The following is a 15,851-nucleotide window of genomic DNA, read 5'->3' as shown; positions in this document are numbered from 1 at the left end:
TGGGGGGGAGGGGTCGGTCTAGGAAACTCCGGCCCCGCCCCCGCTCTCCACCCGGATTCCACCCGGATCCACCCAGACCCACATCCCGGGTCCTGAGTCCTGATGACCCGATCGGAGACCCGCCGCGGGAGCCCTGGAGAGAGGCCACAGAGAGCTGAGCCCCTGTGCCTGCGAGAACGGGCCCTTCCAAGCAGAAGCTGGGGAGGGGGCTTCGAGCCCAGTTCCCCAAAGAAGGCCGGGCCGGAGCGAAGGCACTTTGGGGAGAGGCTGAGGCGGGGCTGGGCGGAGCCTCTGAGGGCGGGGTCCATGGGAGGGGCAGGGAGAAGGCTGGAGAGAGGAGCGGTCTCTCGGCCCAATGGGGGTGGTTCTCCCTGCCGGCCTGGAAACCTCCTCCGCTTAGGTGTGGAGGGCAGCGCTCAGATCCGGCTTCTCGTGCGACTCCACTTGCCCTCCCTGTCCCGGACACATTTCCTCTCCGGCTTGCCACTGGTGCGCCCCTACTCCTGAAATCTCCCAACATCCTGTCCTCCTCCAACTAAAATCCGGGCTGGTTATTCCAGATCTCCTCGTCGTGATCTTTCTCCTATCTCCCCTGGATTCCATCTTCCTCTGCAAGGGCGGCTGTGACTCGTGTTTCTTCCCAATTCAAGTGATGCCTTATTGGCCACGGTTGCACCCCGAGCTAGGAGGTAGTCTATCTGGAAGGGAAGGGGAATAAATGGCCTTGGAGGCAGAACTCCTGCTTGGGGATGCCTGCGAAATCGGACTACAACAACCGAGGTTGGCTTCTTGGGAGCCGAGAAGCACTGCACCCACCAGGGGGGCCGTCTGTATATGTGGACGATTAGAGCGAGAGGCAGGGGAGCAGGACATACCTGGAATAGCCTGGGTCCCTCAGACTTAGCAGTGAAGACCCTTCTACCTCCAGAATGAAGGGAGTGGCCTTGGGAGGAGAATGTGTCACTCTGTATGCTGGGATTTAGCCGGGCACCTGTGCCTGTCCTTGTGAGACCTCAGTGGGAGCGCACATGTAAAACAGGAAAGGAGCAGTGTTCAGCTGTGAGTGCGGCCCCCTTCTGGGGAAGCTGGCCCATGAGCCCCCTGAAGGATTCACACTGGACCCTCTTTTGGCCCCAGGACCAATAGCGGACCCAGGAGAGAGAATACCTGGCTCAGCTCTTGTTCCTAGCAGCCTCCTGGGCTGGGGGCAGGGGGAGTTGACTGTGGAGGATGCTCAGTGGGACATTAGGTTCAGGAGATGGAGGGAGTCCAGGCCACATTCCAGCCTGGGTGTCCTCGGAGCTTTATTGGTAACCAGGATGGAACCAGGATTTCCCTGTGGAGCCTGCTGTGGCCCTCTCCCAACCAGACTTTGGGTTTATTCCATCCGGTTCAGCTCCGCTTGAGGACTAGGGAAACTGACCCACCCCCAGCTGGCACCCCTTCCAGAGGCTTTCTCTCATTCTTCAACCCAAGCTCTCTGGATCTATGCTACAGGGACTCCCGAAGATCCTTGCAGAAGGACACAACCAACCACACATAAACATTCCCAGTAGAAGTTGGACCCCACAAGGAAAGGGGACATGCTGTCCACCTGTCTCCACCCATCTGGGGGAACTCCAGCTACCCTGGACACTTGGCTCTGGCTCACTGACCCTCACTCTTGAGTGCTGGAGGGAGAGGGGCAGGAGAAGAAAAGGGAGCATCATCAGGGCAGAAGTTCAGGGCTGGAAGGCCACATGAATCATCTAGCCCAGGAATGCCCCCTTGAGAATCTAATAAATGTTGAAGAACTGTCCTCAGAGAAATGTGCACACATACAATTGCAGAGAATTCACGGAGTCCCTGAGTCTTATTTGGCATCCCTGGGAAGTCCCTGAAGTTTTTACTGGTAAGAAAATTGAGGCCCAGAAAGGGAGAGTAGCTTGCCTAGAGTCCCACATTAATTTGTGGTCCCGCCTGAGAGTGTGGAAATACCACAGGCTCAGAATGTCCTTCTGTGACCCCCCCCCATTCCCCCACCCCTCCCCCTCACAGGCACACATATACACACTAGGAAGGAGCAGGAAGGGGACCGTTTCCAGGGAGAGCGATCCTCCTCTGAGGAGGAGATGGTGTGGCAGGGCCAATCAGGTTGTGGGCAGCTGGTGCCGCTGGGCATGAGGCTGGGATAAAAGCTCCCCAGTCCCAGCTACTGACTGCTGGGCTGCAGCGGACAGCAGTGTGGGCGGGGGAGTGCAGCGCTGGCTTCTCTGCTCACCTGCAGCAGCACTACCTCCCCCAGGCTTGAGCCTCACATTCCCCCAAGTACCCTGGTGAGGCAGGGGTGAGGGCAGTATGTTGCTCCCTGCCTTCCTCTTTGGGATGGCGTGGACACTGGCTAGCGGGTAAGCAGCCCACCCTGAACCCTTCTGACCAAGATCCTCCTCCTGTCCCGTGCCCAGGTACCTTCAGGTGCACCAGACCCCCTTCTTCCCATGCTTCTGTCTCCCAACCTTAACCTCTTCCTTGCTTCAGTAACCTCCCCTGGGAGTGGGGTCACAGGACTTGGTGACAGAGAGAACAGTGGCAGCAGCTGTGGTTCCCCATCATGGACAGGCGGTGGTGTGAGTGGACCAAGACCATCCGTGTGGAGGAGGAAGTAGCTCCCCGTCAGGAGGACCTAGTGCCCTGTTCCAGCCTTGACTATTATAGCCGCCTGGGCTGGCGGCTGGACCTGCCCAGGAGTGGCCGCACAGAGCTCACTTGGCCCCCAGCACCCGGGCTCTGTCCCATCTACAAGTGAGTGAGGGTCAGACACTGGGCTGTCTGCCAAACAGGAAAGGAGTGACAGGCAGGACATCCTGGATGGGGGAGGATCTGGCGGAAACAGGCATTTGGGAAATAAGTCCTGAATGGGTTTGGAGAAGGGTGGAGAGTGTGAGATTTGGGGTGGAGGGGTGTAAGTAGGCACCACAGTGGGCAGAGCAGGGAGAGGCCCAAAGCCTGCTCCCTCTGCCTGCCCCTCCCCAGTCTGTCTCCCTAGTCTCATTCAGTTTTGCACATGGCAAAAGTAAGGCCAGGGGAAATTATATGATGAGGCCCCTTAGAGGGTAGTTGAGACTGAGTGTCCCAGGCCCGATCTCATGATGGGACTGGGCCGAACGCTAACATCTCCTTCCCACTTCCACCTGCCCGGCGGGCGCAGACCAGCAGAAACCCGGCCTGCCTCACGGAACCGGACAGTGAGGGCTTGCTGCCCAGGCTGGGGGGGCCCCCACTGTACAGAGGGTAAGCCCCCGAGTCGGTATGGGGAGCGGTACTTTCTGGGGGTCCTGGACGAGGGCGAATAGTCCAGATCTGTGATTTCAGGGAGATAGCAGGCTGTCTGGGGAGGGAACCGGGCCAGGCTGAGAGCTCCAGACTGTGCCCATGCTCACTGCCCGGGCCTGCCTCATTCTCTCCTCCACCCACCATAGCCCTTGCCAGAGCTAGCCCCGAAGGCCACTGCTTTGCCACATGGCAGTGCCAGCCTCAGGCAGGCTCGGCTAATGCCTCAGCTAGAAGCTTGGAGGAGTGCTGTGCCCAGCCCTGGGGACGCAGCTGGCAGGATGGCAGCTCTCAGGCCTGCCTCAGCTGCTCCGGCCGACACCTGCCAGGTGGGTCTGAGACTCCAGCCTGTCAGATAGTCACAGTCCTGGCCATCACCCCTCCCTACTCCCCAGGCACTCCTACATGGAGTTCTTAAGCTCTGAGCCTTTCTGCAGGGCCCATGCCCACTCCCTGGCCCAATGGAGTGACCATACCCTGTCCTCCTGCCTCCCATTCTGCCAGGAGCCCTGTATCCTCGCCTTCTGCCTCTGCCTCCTGCTGGGAGGCTCACAGGTGGTATGTCTCACCCAGGTGGTGCCTCCTCTTCAACCCTCCTGCAGCCCCTGGCAGGGGCCGTGGGCCAACTCTGGAGCCAGCGTCAGCGTTCCTCAGCCACCTGTGCCACCTGGTCCAGCTTCCACTACCGCACCTTTGATGGACGCCACTACCACTTCCTGGGCCGCTGCACCTACCTACTAGCAGGCGCGGCTGATTCCAGCTGGGCTGTCCACCTCAGGCCAAGGGACCACTGCCCTCAGCCTAGGCATTGTCAGCTGGTGAGGGAAGGGGACAGGGACAGCCACAGGGAGGAGGCTGGGCATAGGAGAAAGAGAGCTGCTGATCCCTTTTCTACTGTGTGTCTCCCCAAGGTCCTGGTGACAATGGGACCTGAGGAGGTACTGATCCAGGCTGGAAATGTCTCTGTGAAGGGGCAGCTGGTACCTGAAGGGGAGTCTCGGCTGCTCCATGGTGAGGGCATGGGGGGAGCAAGAGACTGCCCAGCCCATGTGCTCCTTGGGAGAGTCTTTCCATCCCCTGGGTGGGGCTCAGAAAAGTTGTGGGGGCCAGTTTGGGACTGAGCCCCATTGCTTTTAGGACACATTTGGAGATTTGGAGCCAGTTGAAGACTCAGGAGGACATGGGTCTAGTTCTTATTCTCTGCCACCCACCCCACTAACCCCCTCTGAGGACGACCTCAGGCAGATCCCTCCACTGGCCTTCCCAAGCCTCAGTTTCCCCACCTGCCTCTTGAGAGTGTTGTGAGGAAGCACTTTGGTGCTGAGTGTTGGAGAGCTCTCCTCCTACCGGAACCTTTGTCCTAGGTGGGCTGGGTGAGGTGAGGATAAGCTTCCTGCCTGCGTGCGTGTGCATGTGTGTGTGTGCGCGCACATTTTATAGTTTGTTTGTAGTTTACCCTCTCAAGAGGGCATTCACAGCCTTCATGAACTGCTCAAACAGGGCTGTGATGGAAAACAATGGCTCTGCTTTAAAGTATACACTTTGGGTATAAAGTGTGAGTTCTTTAGGATTGTAGAATTCCTTCCCTTCTGCTCTCCTGCCCTGGGCAGTTCAAACCCTTGTGGTAGTGGGAGGTGTGGGGAGTGTGGCCACAAGGGTAAGTGATGCCTTTCCCCACCCAGGGCTGAGCCTGCAGTGGTTGGGAGACGGGCTGGTACTGTCAGGCGGCCTGGGTGTTGTGGTGTGGCTGGACAGAGCCGGCTCCATCTCCATCTCTGTGGACCATGAGACCTGGGGACAGACACAAGGTCTCTGTGGGCTCTACAATGGCCGACCTGAGGGTAAGTGGGGTATGACTCGGTTGCTGGTATGGGAGGGAAAGGGAGACAGGAGACCCCAGATTCAGTACTCCTGCTTCACCCTTCCTCAGATGACTTTGTGGAGCCAAGTGGCGAGCTGGTCGTGTTAGCATCCACCTTTGGAAATTCCTGGAGAATCCCTGACTCGGAGGTGAGACTGACACCCCAGGCTTCCTCCCTTCTGCCTGTCTGCTTCTCCTTGGCCCCTGACTCCTGCACCTCCAAACCCCTGCCTGGCTCCATCACTGACTGTTCCCTAGGATGGTGCCTGGCGCTCTCCCAGATTCTCAGGGAGGTCCCACAGGAAGCTCAGTGTGAAGTGCTGCCCACCACTCCACTGCCCACTATGAACTTGCCATCTGAGGACCACACTCACCATCCTAGTCCCTGACCAGCTTTGGAGAACCAGCTAGTTATCTACCTTCTGTCTGTGACTGACTGTGACCCCGGTTCTACCTCCTCATTCAGGGCAGCCATGTTGCTGCTCTCCACAGCTCCAGGATGTGGGTTGGTGCGTGTGACAATGGGGCCTTGACACAGCTGTGAGAGTAGCGGTCATTTTCCTGGTGTCCTGGTTAATGTCCCTCATCACTATCTGGTCTGTATCCATCTGTCCCCAGCCTGGGTGTCTGGATGCAGTGGAGGCAGCCCAGGGCTGTGAGGACTCCCCGGGGGACACAGAGATGGGTGTGGAACTCGGCCAGCTGCAAGCTGAAGCCCAGGATGTATGCCATCAGCTGCTGGACAGTCCATTTGGGCAGTGCCATGCTCAGGTAAGGGCGGGGGTGGAGGTGGTGTCTGGTACCCAAGGTGGGCATAAGGTAGGTGCTAGACAGGGTCAGCCAGGTGGTCTTGCCCTGCCAGTAGGTTACTGTGGGCCACCAGTCAAACCATCCCCATGCCCCCATAACGTGTGCCAGGATGGCCACTGAATGTCCTCAGCTTCATGTCTGGGAGGTGCAACATCTCATATGTATGATCTCTGAGGACCTTTCTGGGGCTCATTTTGTTTGGTGATACATCAGGGCGTGATGGAAGCAAAGAACAGGAGTGCTGGTGGGGGAAAAGTGTTTGTTGCTGGGGGGCTGTTCTCTCCTGGCAGGTTCCCCCGGCTGAGTACCACGAGGCCTGCCTCTTCGCCTACTGCGCAGCGGCCGTGGCAGGCAGTGGGCAAGAGAGGCGGCGGGAGGCTGTGTGCGCCACTTTTGCCAACTATGCCCAGGCCTGCGCCAGGTGGCACATCCACATTCACTGGAGGAAGCCTGGTTTCTGTGGTATGCCCCTGGCTTCCCCATCCTGTGGAATTGACTAAGGCTGCAGCCACCCCTGAGTGCCCGCCTTGCCAGCTCTTCAGAGGTTGCAGGGACTGGTGGGAGACCACAGCCCACTCATAGCCCACTTCTGTGCCCACAGAACACCTGTGCCCGGGGGGCCAGCTCTACTCTGACTGCATCTCCCTTTGCCCGCCTAGCTGTGAGGCGGTGGGCCAGGGAGAGGAGGGATCCTGCGGAGAAGAGTGTATGAGTGGCTGTCAGTGCCCATACGGCCTATTCTGGGACGGTGCCCTCTGTGTGCCTGCTGCCCACTGCCCCTGCTACCACCGACGCCAGCGCTATGCCCCTGGTGACACTGTGCACCAGCTGTGTAATCCCTGGTGGGTCCTTGGGCCTGGCTGGGGTTGGTGGCTGTGTGGTGCTCTCTGACTCCTCTCTTCATGCTCTCTCTTCAACCTGCCTTCCCCAAGTCTCCAGCCTGCTCTGAGGCCTGCCCCACGCTGGGCTGGCCCTGCTTAAAGACCTTGCCTTTCTAGTGATGGGAGGTGGTGCCAGGGGAGGGAAGGAACCAGGGTGTTGGGAGGGCATGTCCAGTTCAGTCTTGCCCCCTGGTGTGGGACTGATGCCAGAGCTTGCTGTCCCACTCGTGTGCCTACAGCGTGTGCCAGGATGGCCGCTGGCACTGCACCCAGACCCCGTGCCCTGCTGAGTGTGCAGTGGGCGGGGATGGGCACTACCACACCTTTGATGGGCGGAGCTTCTCCTTCCGGGGCCACCAAGGTTGCCGCTACAGCCTGTTGCAGGTGAGCAGACAGCCAACTCAGGGGAGGGGGTGGTTGCCAGAGCTGGGTCCCTCCTGGGGAGGGTTGTCGGGGTTGACGTAAGGAAACCCCTAAATAAATAAGTGAAACACAAGGCTTCCCAGGAAAAGCTGAGAGAATCAAAGCTGGAGAAGGGATGGCTGCCACAGATTGTGAAACGGCCCCCCTCTGAGTTCTCACCTCCTCCCATGCTTCCCCATGAAATTCCAAAAGTCCTGGCTGTCACACCACCAGCCCAGGGCTGCAAACCAAAAGCCATCCTCAGTTCTCTCTGACAGATGGGACAGGCTGGGCTCGCCACAGGCTACTTCATGCAAAACAACCCCAGGAGAAATAAGAGTCTCTGCTCCCCACTCCACCTCTCCCCCAATAAAGTAAGGTCACTTCCCAAGTTCAGGTGCAGGCCACACTCTTTCCCACTTGTCTGGAGTCCCCTTGGTGATCTCTCCATCCATTAGGCCATTCCTGCACCTCTCATGAGTGGAGATAGGGTGAGGAGATCAAGGAAACAGAGTCCTCAGAGAAGCTGATGTCCTGTCCATAGGGACGGAAGAGGATAGCCATCTTCCCCAACACACAGCCAAAGATGCATGTGTGTACACTCACACACAAGTATAAATATGGGTATGGGGAGGATAGAAGGGAGTCATCTCACCCCAATATGCAGACATGCACATGCATTCACATACCCGTGCACACACAAACATGCACCCACGTGCCTCCACGTACATACACATGCGCACATTCGTGGCCATTTACACACATACACAGAGACATCCGCACTCACCAGCCCTTGATGAGGGTTGAGCCCCTTACCTTGAAGAGTGACTGGCTAGCTGGAAGGTAGTCAGCACACAGATCGGGTGGGGACAGCCCCCATGGCTGTGTTTAGGTGTTCTGTGGAGAAGGTCTCCAGAGGCTTCCCTGAAGAGCCTGAGGATCTGCCTGCCCCATGCCACCACCTTCCTCTGTCTGTCCCAGGACTACGTGAAAGGGCAGCTGCAGATCCTGCTGGAACATGGGGCCTGCGACTCGGGGAGCTGCCTCCATGCCATCTCTGTCTCTCTAGGGGACACCCACATCCAGCTCAGGGACTCAGGTAGCTTCTACTTTGCCTCTTTGGGGCATCTACCCAGCAGGTTTCCTGCACCACTACCCACTCCACACAGCCCTATGACCTGGGAGCTCAAAAACTCTTCCCCCAGACTCCTATAACCAAGCTCTCTGCCTCAACTTCCCCACCTTCTCATCTCTGAAGCCGGCACACAGTCCTGAGAATATTGTCCCAGGGATCTTCTGCCCTATCCTGGTGGGAAAACACAAGTCAGGCTGTTATGTGAGTCCAAAAGTCCTTGAGGCATGACCAGACCAGGCAGGCCCATCTCAGCCCACTGTCCCTCCAACTCTCTTCCTGGGTTCTGACCCTGGCTCCCTGCTCAGCTCCTCCCACACACCAACCACAAAGAGAAAGGGACAGGAAAAATATGTGCTAAGGTGGGCCTTGGACCACAGTGGGGGCTCAGATGGGACAGGTGGCCTCCAGTCTCATTGTTGTTATCTCCTGACAGCCCTATCCTTCCACTCCACCCCCCAACCACCACCTATCACCTTGCCCCCTCTTCCAGGAGCTGTGCTGGTCGATGGGCAGGACGTGGGCTTGCCCTGGATTGGTGCTGGGGGCCTCAGTGTCCTCCAAGCCTCCTCCACCTTCCGGCTGTTGCGCTGGCCTGGGGCCCAGATCCTCTGGGGAGTCTCTGATTCTGCAGCCTACATCACCCTGGACCCCCGCCATGCCCACCAGGTGTGCCAGGGAGATTGCTGCGTGGCTGGGCTAGGCCACGGTGGGACTGGATTTCACTTTCTTATGTGCACACCTGTGGCCCAGGTGCAGGGTCTGTGCGGCACCTTCACCTGGAACCAGCAGGACGACTTCCTGACACCAGATGGGGATGTGGAGACCAGCATTGCTGCCTTTGCTAACAAGTTTCAGGTGGCAGGCGAGGGCAGGTGCCCCTTGGGGGACAGTGCATCATTCTCCCCCTGCAGCACCCACTCCCAGCACTATGCTTTCGCAGAGGCAGCCTGTGCCATCCTGCATGGCCCAGTCTTCCAGGTAGTCGGGTTGAACTCTCACACCTGTAAGATGGGACAACACCTGCCCTGCCTTCCTCCTGGGCTCTTGGGAGGATCGAGGGAGACCAGCCAAGCCCAGGGAGGTAGCAGTGCAGACTGAGAGGATGGAGATTCTGTAGAGGAGGAGCTGACCCATTTCCTCATCTCCTCCCAAGGAGTGCCACGGGCTAGTGGACAGGGAGCCGTTCCAGCTTCGCTGCTTGGCAGCCGTGTGTGGCTGTGCCCCCAGCAGGGACTGCCTGTGCCCAGTGCTTTCTGCCTATGCACGCCGCTGTGCTCAGGAGGGTGCCCCACCTCCCTGGAGGAATCAGACCCTCTGCCGTGAGTTGGCTCAGCCCAGCCAGCCAGCCTACCCTGGGCTTTTTCCCACCTCCTTCATCCATTTCCGCTCTAGGAGTCAAGGCTAGACTGACCTTGGCAGATTGCCGGGCTTTTCTTACTGCAAAAGCTCCAGGGGTGGGTGTGGGGTTCGGAGGGAGTGGGTAAAGCTGGTTGTGGCCATGCCCCTGACCTGCATGTGTCCTTGTGTCCAGCTGTCCTGTGTTCTGGTGGTCAGGAGTACCAGGAGTGTGCCCCAGCATGCGGTCGACACTGCGGGGAGCCAGAGGACTGTGGCAAGCTGGGCGGCTGTGTGGCTGGTTGTAACTGTCCCGCAGGGCTGCTGTGGGACCCTGAGGGTCAGTGTGTACCCCCCCACTTGTGCCCCTGCCAGCTCGGAGTCCATCGCTATGCCCCTGGCAGTACCACCATGAAGGACTGCAACCACTGGTAAGGGCAGTGACCTTTGGGGCGAGAGGAAAAACTTGGGGGTGAAGAAGTAGAGCTTGAGAGAGAATGGGTGGATCTATGGCCACACCATCCTGAGCATGCCCTATCCCATCTCATCTCAAAAGCTAAGCAGGGTTGGGCCTGGATATCACTCGGATGGGGGAGAGAATGAGTGGGCTGTCTAGGCTTGTCGGTGGCGGCGTGCACAATGGGGGTGACAGAATGCTGATTACTACCTCTCAGTCGTGGAGCACTTTAGGGTCCATAAAGCACTTTCATGTACTCCATCTTATTTAATTGTACTTTTTTACAATAACTGCATAAAGTACGAAGAATCATTCCCACTTTGCAGATGAGGAAACAGGCTCTGCTAAGCCAAATGGCTTGCAGGGTCACACGGCTTGTTACTGTGAAGTAAAGGCAGGTTGCATATCTGTGCAGACAGGGCCAGAATCCAGGGCTTGGTGGGTGAGGGTGAGGCTTCAGTGCAATCGCTCTCCTACCTGGGCTAGGAGTGGAGTGGTCCAGTATCTTTGTCCTGCCCTAGAGCCCAAAGGATGGCCCTATTGGAGCTAAGGCAGGAAGGGGTGACAATATCTATCCCAGGCATGTCAAGGCGCGGAAAAGAGCCCAACTCCCTGCACTGGTGTCAGGGTGTGGGGAGCTGAGATGTTCAAGTCTCCAGTGTCAGGGCTGAGTTTTCATTCAATGTTAGGGGATCCCAGATGCCTTGGACCACAGAGTCAGGGTTCCTGATACTCTCACCAGGTCAGGCCAGGATGCTGGAGGCTTCGGCCTGGCTCTTACTCCCGCCCAATCTCCTGCAGTGTCTGCCAGGAAAGAGGCCTCTGGAATTGCACGTCTCGCCACTGCCCCTCACAGCGGGCATTCTGCCCCAGGGAGCTTATCTATGCCCCTGGTGCCTGCCTCCTCACCTGTGACAGCCCCAGTGCTGACCACTCCTGCCCCAAGGGCAGCTCTGATGGCTGTGTCTGTCCACCAGGCACTGTGCTACTGGTGAGTTGGGAAGGGGATGCATGGAGCAGTAGGAGGGCCTTCCCTAAGGCATTGTCCTTCTTCCCTTGCTCCGCAAAACAGTAGGTAGGGGGGTCATCGGGGCAGCCCTACAAGGTACCCTTTGTGCCCACCCTCTGCCCAGGATGATCGCTGTGTGCCTCCTAACCTCTGTCCCTGCCGTCACAGTGGACAGTGGTACCCACCCAATGCCACCATCCAGGAGGATTGCAACACTTGGTATGCCAGTCACCATGACCTATAACCTTTTGACCTTGTGGCTTCTGGCTCCCCAAACATCATCCTTTCTTCTACCAGAAGGTGCTGGGGTGGTGGGAGTGAGGTCTCCATCCCTCATGCCGAGGGCCTGCTGGAATTGCCTGGAAACTCAGACTAGCCGCATCTCCCGGATACAGCTCTCCAGTGCCTGTCCTCAGTGACTCTGTTTCCCCTATCTTGTCCACAGTGTGTGCCAGGGTCGGCGGTGGCACTGCACAGGCCAGCAGTGCAGTGGGCGGTGCCAGGCATCGGGAGCCCCCCACTATGTGACGTTTGATGGACTGGCCCTCACCTTTCCTGGGGCCTGCGAGTACTTGCTGGTTCGAGAGGCCAGCGGCCGGTTCACAGTCTCTGCCCGGAACCTGCCCTGTGGGGCCAGTGGTCTCACCTGCACCAAGGCGCTGACCGTGCGTCTGGAGAGCACTGTTGTACACATGCTCAGAGGTGACTGCAACATTGAAAGGATGACATCGCCAGAGGGGGCACACCTGCATGGTGTCCCAACGTTGCAGGGTGGCCAGGGCCTACAATTCCCTACGTCTGTCCACTATAGACCAGCTCCTCACTGGGTGGGCTGGCCTCCATGCCGTGTGGCTGGTGCCTTTCCTCTCTATTGGGAATCATAATTCTGGAAGGCCTCAACAAATTAAGGCCCGGAGAAGTCTAATGACATGCCCAAGGTCACATAGGTAGAGAGGCAAAAGGAGGATTGGAGGGGAGGCTGGAGGTTGGGCCCGAATGCCTCTCTTCTCCACAGGCTGGGCAGTAACAGTGAATGGAGTGAGTGTGACACCCCCCAAGGTCTACACAGGCCTCGGGCTGTGCCTGCACCGTGCCGGCCTCTTTCTGCTGCTCACCACTCGCCTGGGCCTCACCCTGCTCTGGGACGGAGGTCAGGCCCCTGCCCTTGACCGTCAGACCCAGGCCCAGCCGTAGCAACACAGATTGGGTTTCTGCAAAACTCTTCCTTCCAACACCTAACCTGCCTCCTCCTGGCCTTCTTGAGCTGATCCCCTAGGAAGTCCCTATAGGGCAGACTTCTAGTCTGACATCTAGGCCAGAATCCTGGCTCTGGCCTCCCTGCCTGGCCTTGACTCAGCCCCTCCCAGGCCAGTGCCACCACTGCCTCCCAGCCTGCGCAAGTGGTCGGAGTTTCCAAATTAGGTTTTTATAATTATGTTTTTCTTCATTATGAAAGCAATACTTCCACACCAAGGAAACATTTAGAAAATACCAAGTTTTAGAAAGAAGTGAAAATAAATCTCCTAACATCCCACCACCCAAACACAAGCAGTTGGCGTTTTAGAAATATAACCATCACTGAGAAATTGAGGGAAACCAAAATAACCCCCATATGGACTTGGCACAGCATTGCCAGGCTGCTCTCCCTGCCTGCAGTCACCGAGGGCTCCTTTACTGGTGGGTCTCAGAGTCCATCCTGGTGCCTGGTTTCCCATCCAGAATCCAACCTGATGGAGAATTTCCCTGCCCCCTCAACCTGGTGTTAGAGAAATAGACTCCTACTTTTCTCCCTGAGCACCCTCAAATGTAGGTCCCTTCATTGATCACCACCAATCATTCCTCCACCAAAAAGGGAACCCGAACTCCCTGTTGTGGGTAGCACCTCGTGGGTGATAAAACAGACCCTTGGCCTTCTCTTGGCCCACATGAGGGCCAGCAGGGTCATTTCTCCACTATGCTGCCCCTAGGCACCCGGGTTCTGGTGCAGCTCTCTCCCCAGTTCCATGGGCGTGTGACTGGATTGTGTGGAGACTTTGATGGAGATGCCAATAATGACCTTCGGAGCCGCCAGGGTGTCCTGGAACCCACGGCTGAGCTGGCCGCCCACTCCTGGCGCCTCAATCCCCTCTGCCCAGAGCCAGGAGACCTGCCACACCCCTGCACCGTGAGCGAGGGCAGAAAAGGGGGGGAGGGGTCCAGAGGCCAGGCCAGGGAGGGTGTTGGCTGGTCCGCAGTGCTGGAGCCGGCTGCCCTGTTTCTGCAGGTGAATGTGCACCGGGTTGGCTGGGCTCAGGCCCGCTGTGGGGTGCTGCTGCAGCCACTCTTTGCCCCATGCCATGCGAATGTGCCCCCGCAGCAACACTACGAGTGGTGTGTGTATGACGCCTGCGGGTAAGAAAGGGCGGGCTTGGGTTGGAGTGAGAGCGGGGGCTTCAGCAGGTGGGAAGGGGAGGTTGGGGCTGAACACTCCCTCCCACAGCTGTGATTCGGGGGGCGACTGTGAGTGCCTCTGCTCAGCCATTGCCACCTACGCAGACAAGTGCTCCCAGCATGGGCATCATGTGCGCTGGCGCAGCCAGGAACTCTGCCGTGAGTGTACCCCGCCCTCAGTCCCCAATGCCTGGTACTGCCACAGGCTCAGCTCCTTGAAGGATGTTTATCCTACCCCATGAACAGGTCATTTATTCATTCAGGGGTGAATATGTATTGAGTGCTTCCTCTGTGCCAGACACTTTTCTAGATGAGCCAAACATGCAAGAATGGCTGCCATGTGGAGCTGGCATTGTACGAATTGCCCTGGGATGGTCTCAGCAAAGGTCTACACCAGACATCCCTATGCCCTATGTGGGTGTCACCTTGGCTAGCTCACTTGGTCCCATCACATTCTGTTGCCCTTGCACCTCAGTGACCCGAGGCTTTCTCCTCTCCACTCAGCCCTGCAGTGTGAAGGGGGACAGATGTATGAGGCCTGTGGCCCCACGTGTCCCCACACCTGCCACGACCACCATCCTGAGCCCGGGTGGCACTGCCAGGCCGTGGCCTGCGTGGAGGGCTGCTTCTGTCCTGAGGGGACTCTGCTGCATGGTGCGTAGTCAGAGGGGGTAGAGGAGAGGGGTTACTGAAACAAAGAAGAGGCCACGGGGCCATGGTGACAAGGTTGGGCCAGGGGCCACTGTGCCCTTTTGCTCTGAGCCCTGCTCTCTGTGATCTCAGGAGGAACCTGCGTGGAGCCAGCTTCCTGCCCCTGTGAGTGGGGCAGCAGCACCTTCCCACCAGGGACTGTGCTGCAGAAGGACTGTGGGAACTGGTGAGTGGGGGCAGAGGAACTCGGGAGAAGCCCATAGGAGGAGCCCAGCTCAACCTGTGGCTAATCCCAGGATGCCATGTGCTCAGCACGTGCCAGGAAGGTCAGTGGCATTGTGGAGATGACAGTGCCCACTGTGAGGAACTGGTGCCTGGCTGTGCAGAGGGAGAGGCCCCATGCCGGGAGAATGGACACTGTGTGCCCCATGGGTGGCTTTGTGACAACCAGGATGACTGTGGTGATGGCTCAGATGAGGAGGGTGAGTGTCTTTGCCTGTGTGTGACAGTGGCAGTGGCAGTAGCAGGGACAGGTCCATCCTTGTACATGAAACTGCTTACTGAGGCTGAAGCAGTTGTCCTAGGGTGGCTTCCTCAGTACTGCTTCCATTGCCAGGGGCTGTGGCTTGGGGGTTAAGGGGTGGACAGAATGTTCTGGTCCTTCTGGGGCTTGGGGCTTCTCTGCGACTCTTCAGTAGCGTCCTGAGCCTGCCTGCTTGCCCCATGCCAGGCTGTGCTACCCCAGGCTGTGGGGAGGGGCAGATGTCTTGCAGATCCAGCCATTGTCTGCCCCTGGCCCTTCTCTGTGACGGTCATGATGACTGTGGAGATGGCACGGATGAGCAGGGCTGCCCGTGCCCCCAGGGCTCACTGGCCTGCGCTGACGGGCGCTGCCTGCCCCCGGCCCTGCTCTGCGATGGGCATTCTGACTGCCCAGACGCTGCTGATGAAGAGTCCTGTCTGGGTGAGTTGTCACCACCCTGGACTCCAGTCCCCCAGGCATCCCTCCCACAAGGCCCATCTCCTCATGATCCCCAACCTCACCTACAGCCCTCCTCTGCCAGGTCCCCACTATGAAGTTGACACCTGTGAGTGAGTGGAGGCACCCCAAACAGTAAAAGTCTGGGGCGCTGCCCTGGGGCCAACTGCTTCTTTCTGGCTGCAGGGCTGGTGAACTGTGTCCCTGGGGAGGTGTCCTGCATCGACGGCACCTGTGTGAGAGGCATCCAGCTGTGTGATGGAGTCTGGGACTGCCCAGATGGTGCTGATGAAGGGCCTGGACACTGTCCCCTCCCCTTTCTGCCCACGCCTCCTGCTGGCACCTTGCCTGGCCCTTCTGCTGGCTCCTTGGCCACCACCATTCCCGGTGAGTCTCCTGGAGGAAAATGGGTGAGAAAGCTGGTGGTGGAAGCCTGGGAGAGAGGGGGCCAGAGGAGCCTCTGAGAGGGAGGCATTTGGGCAGCCTCTGGGTTGGGAAGGCGTAGCGGGAGGCTTCTGAAGATGTGGAATGAGTGGAGTGCAGGGCGTTTGAGGAGGAATGAAAGAGTCTAAACTTTGTTTCTTGGCGTTCA

At 58.3% G+C, this 15,851-nt stretch overlaps 1 protein-coding gene across 1 annotated transcript in view; it reads left to right on the top strand.

Annotated features, from left to right (window-relative positions):
* The first annotated feature begins 2,337 nt into the window (after positions 1–2,337).
* SSPO (SCO-spondin) overlaps positions 2,338–15,851 on the top strand; it is a 56,119-nt gene continuing 42,605 nt past the window's right edge. Inside the window, exons 1-29 of the mRNA XM_008065991.2 lie at positions 2,338–2,387; positions 2,599–2,781; positions 3,188–3,270; positions 3,459–3,638; positions 3,883–4,127; positions 4,221–4,320; positions 4,992–5,150; positions 5,240–5,319; positions 5,789–5,941; positions 6,271–6,442; positions 6,582–6,822; positions 7,101–7,245; positions 8,245–8,362; positions 8,889–9,064; positions 9,149–9,376; positions 9,552–9,717; positions 9,930–10,164; positions 10,992–11,181; positions 11,324–11,418; positions 11,645–11,901; positions 12,215–12,349; positions 13,167–13,363; positions 13,463–13,590; positions 13,679–13,788; positions 14,134–14,283; positions 14,413–14,506; positions 14,593–14,762; positions 15,011–15,244; positions 15,446–15,655. Of these exons, the coding sequence (XP_008064182.1) occupies positions 2,338–2,387; positions 2,599–2,781; positions 3,188–3,270; positions 3,459–3,638; positions 3,883–4,127; positions 4,221–4,320; positions 4,992–5,150; positions 5,240–5,319; positions 5,789–5,941; positions 6,271–6,442; positions 6,582–6,822; positions 7,101–7,245; positions 8,245–8,362; positions 8,889–9,064; positions 9,149–9,376; positions 9,552–9,717; positions 9,930–10,164; positions 10,992–11,181; positions 11,324–11,418; positions 11,645–11,901; positions 12,215–12,349; positions 13,167–13,363; positions 13,463–13,590; positions 13,679–13,788; positions 14,134–14,283; positions 14,413–14,506; positions 14,593–14,762; positions 15,011–15,244; positions 15,446–15,655 (4,684 nt within the window). The remainder of the gene's footprint in view (positions 2,388–2,598; positions 2,782–3,187; positions 3,271–3,458; positions 3,639–3,882; positions 4,128–4,220; positions 4,321–4,991; positions 5,151–5,239; positions 5,320–5,788; positions 5,942–6,270; positions 6,443–6,581; positions 6,823–7,100; positions 7,246–8,244; positions 8,363–8,888; positions 9,065–9,148; positions 9,377–9,551; positions 9,718–9,929; positions 10,165–10,991; positions 11,182–11,323; positions 11,419–11,644; positions 11,902–12,214; positions 12,350–13,166; positions 13,364–13,462; positions 13,591–13,678; positions 13,789–14,133; positions 14,284–14,412; positions 14,507–14,592; positions 14,763–15,010; positions 15,245–15,445; positions 15,656–15,851) is intronic.

The sequence above is a fragment of the Carlito syrichta genome, unplaced genomic scaffold (assembly GCF_000164805.1).
Source record: "Carlito syrichta isolate Samal-C Ts95f unplaced genomic scaffold, Tarsius_syrichta-2.0.1 Scaffold308825, whole genome shotgun sequence".
In the NCBI taxonomy this organism is placed as follows: domain Eukaryota; kingdom Metazoa; phylum Chordata; class Mammalia; order Primates; family Tarsiidae; genus Carlito; species Carlito syrichta.
The sequence above is the reverse complement of the archived record's forward strand: the minus strand, read 5'-3'. Positions and strand labels throughout refer to the sequence as shown.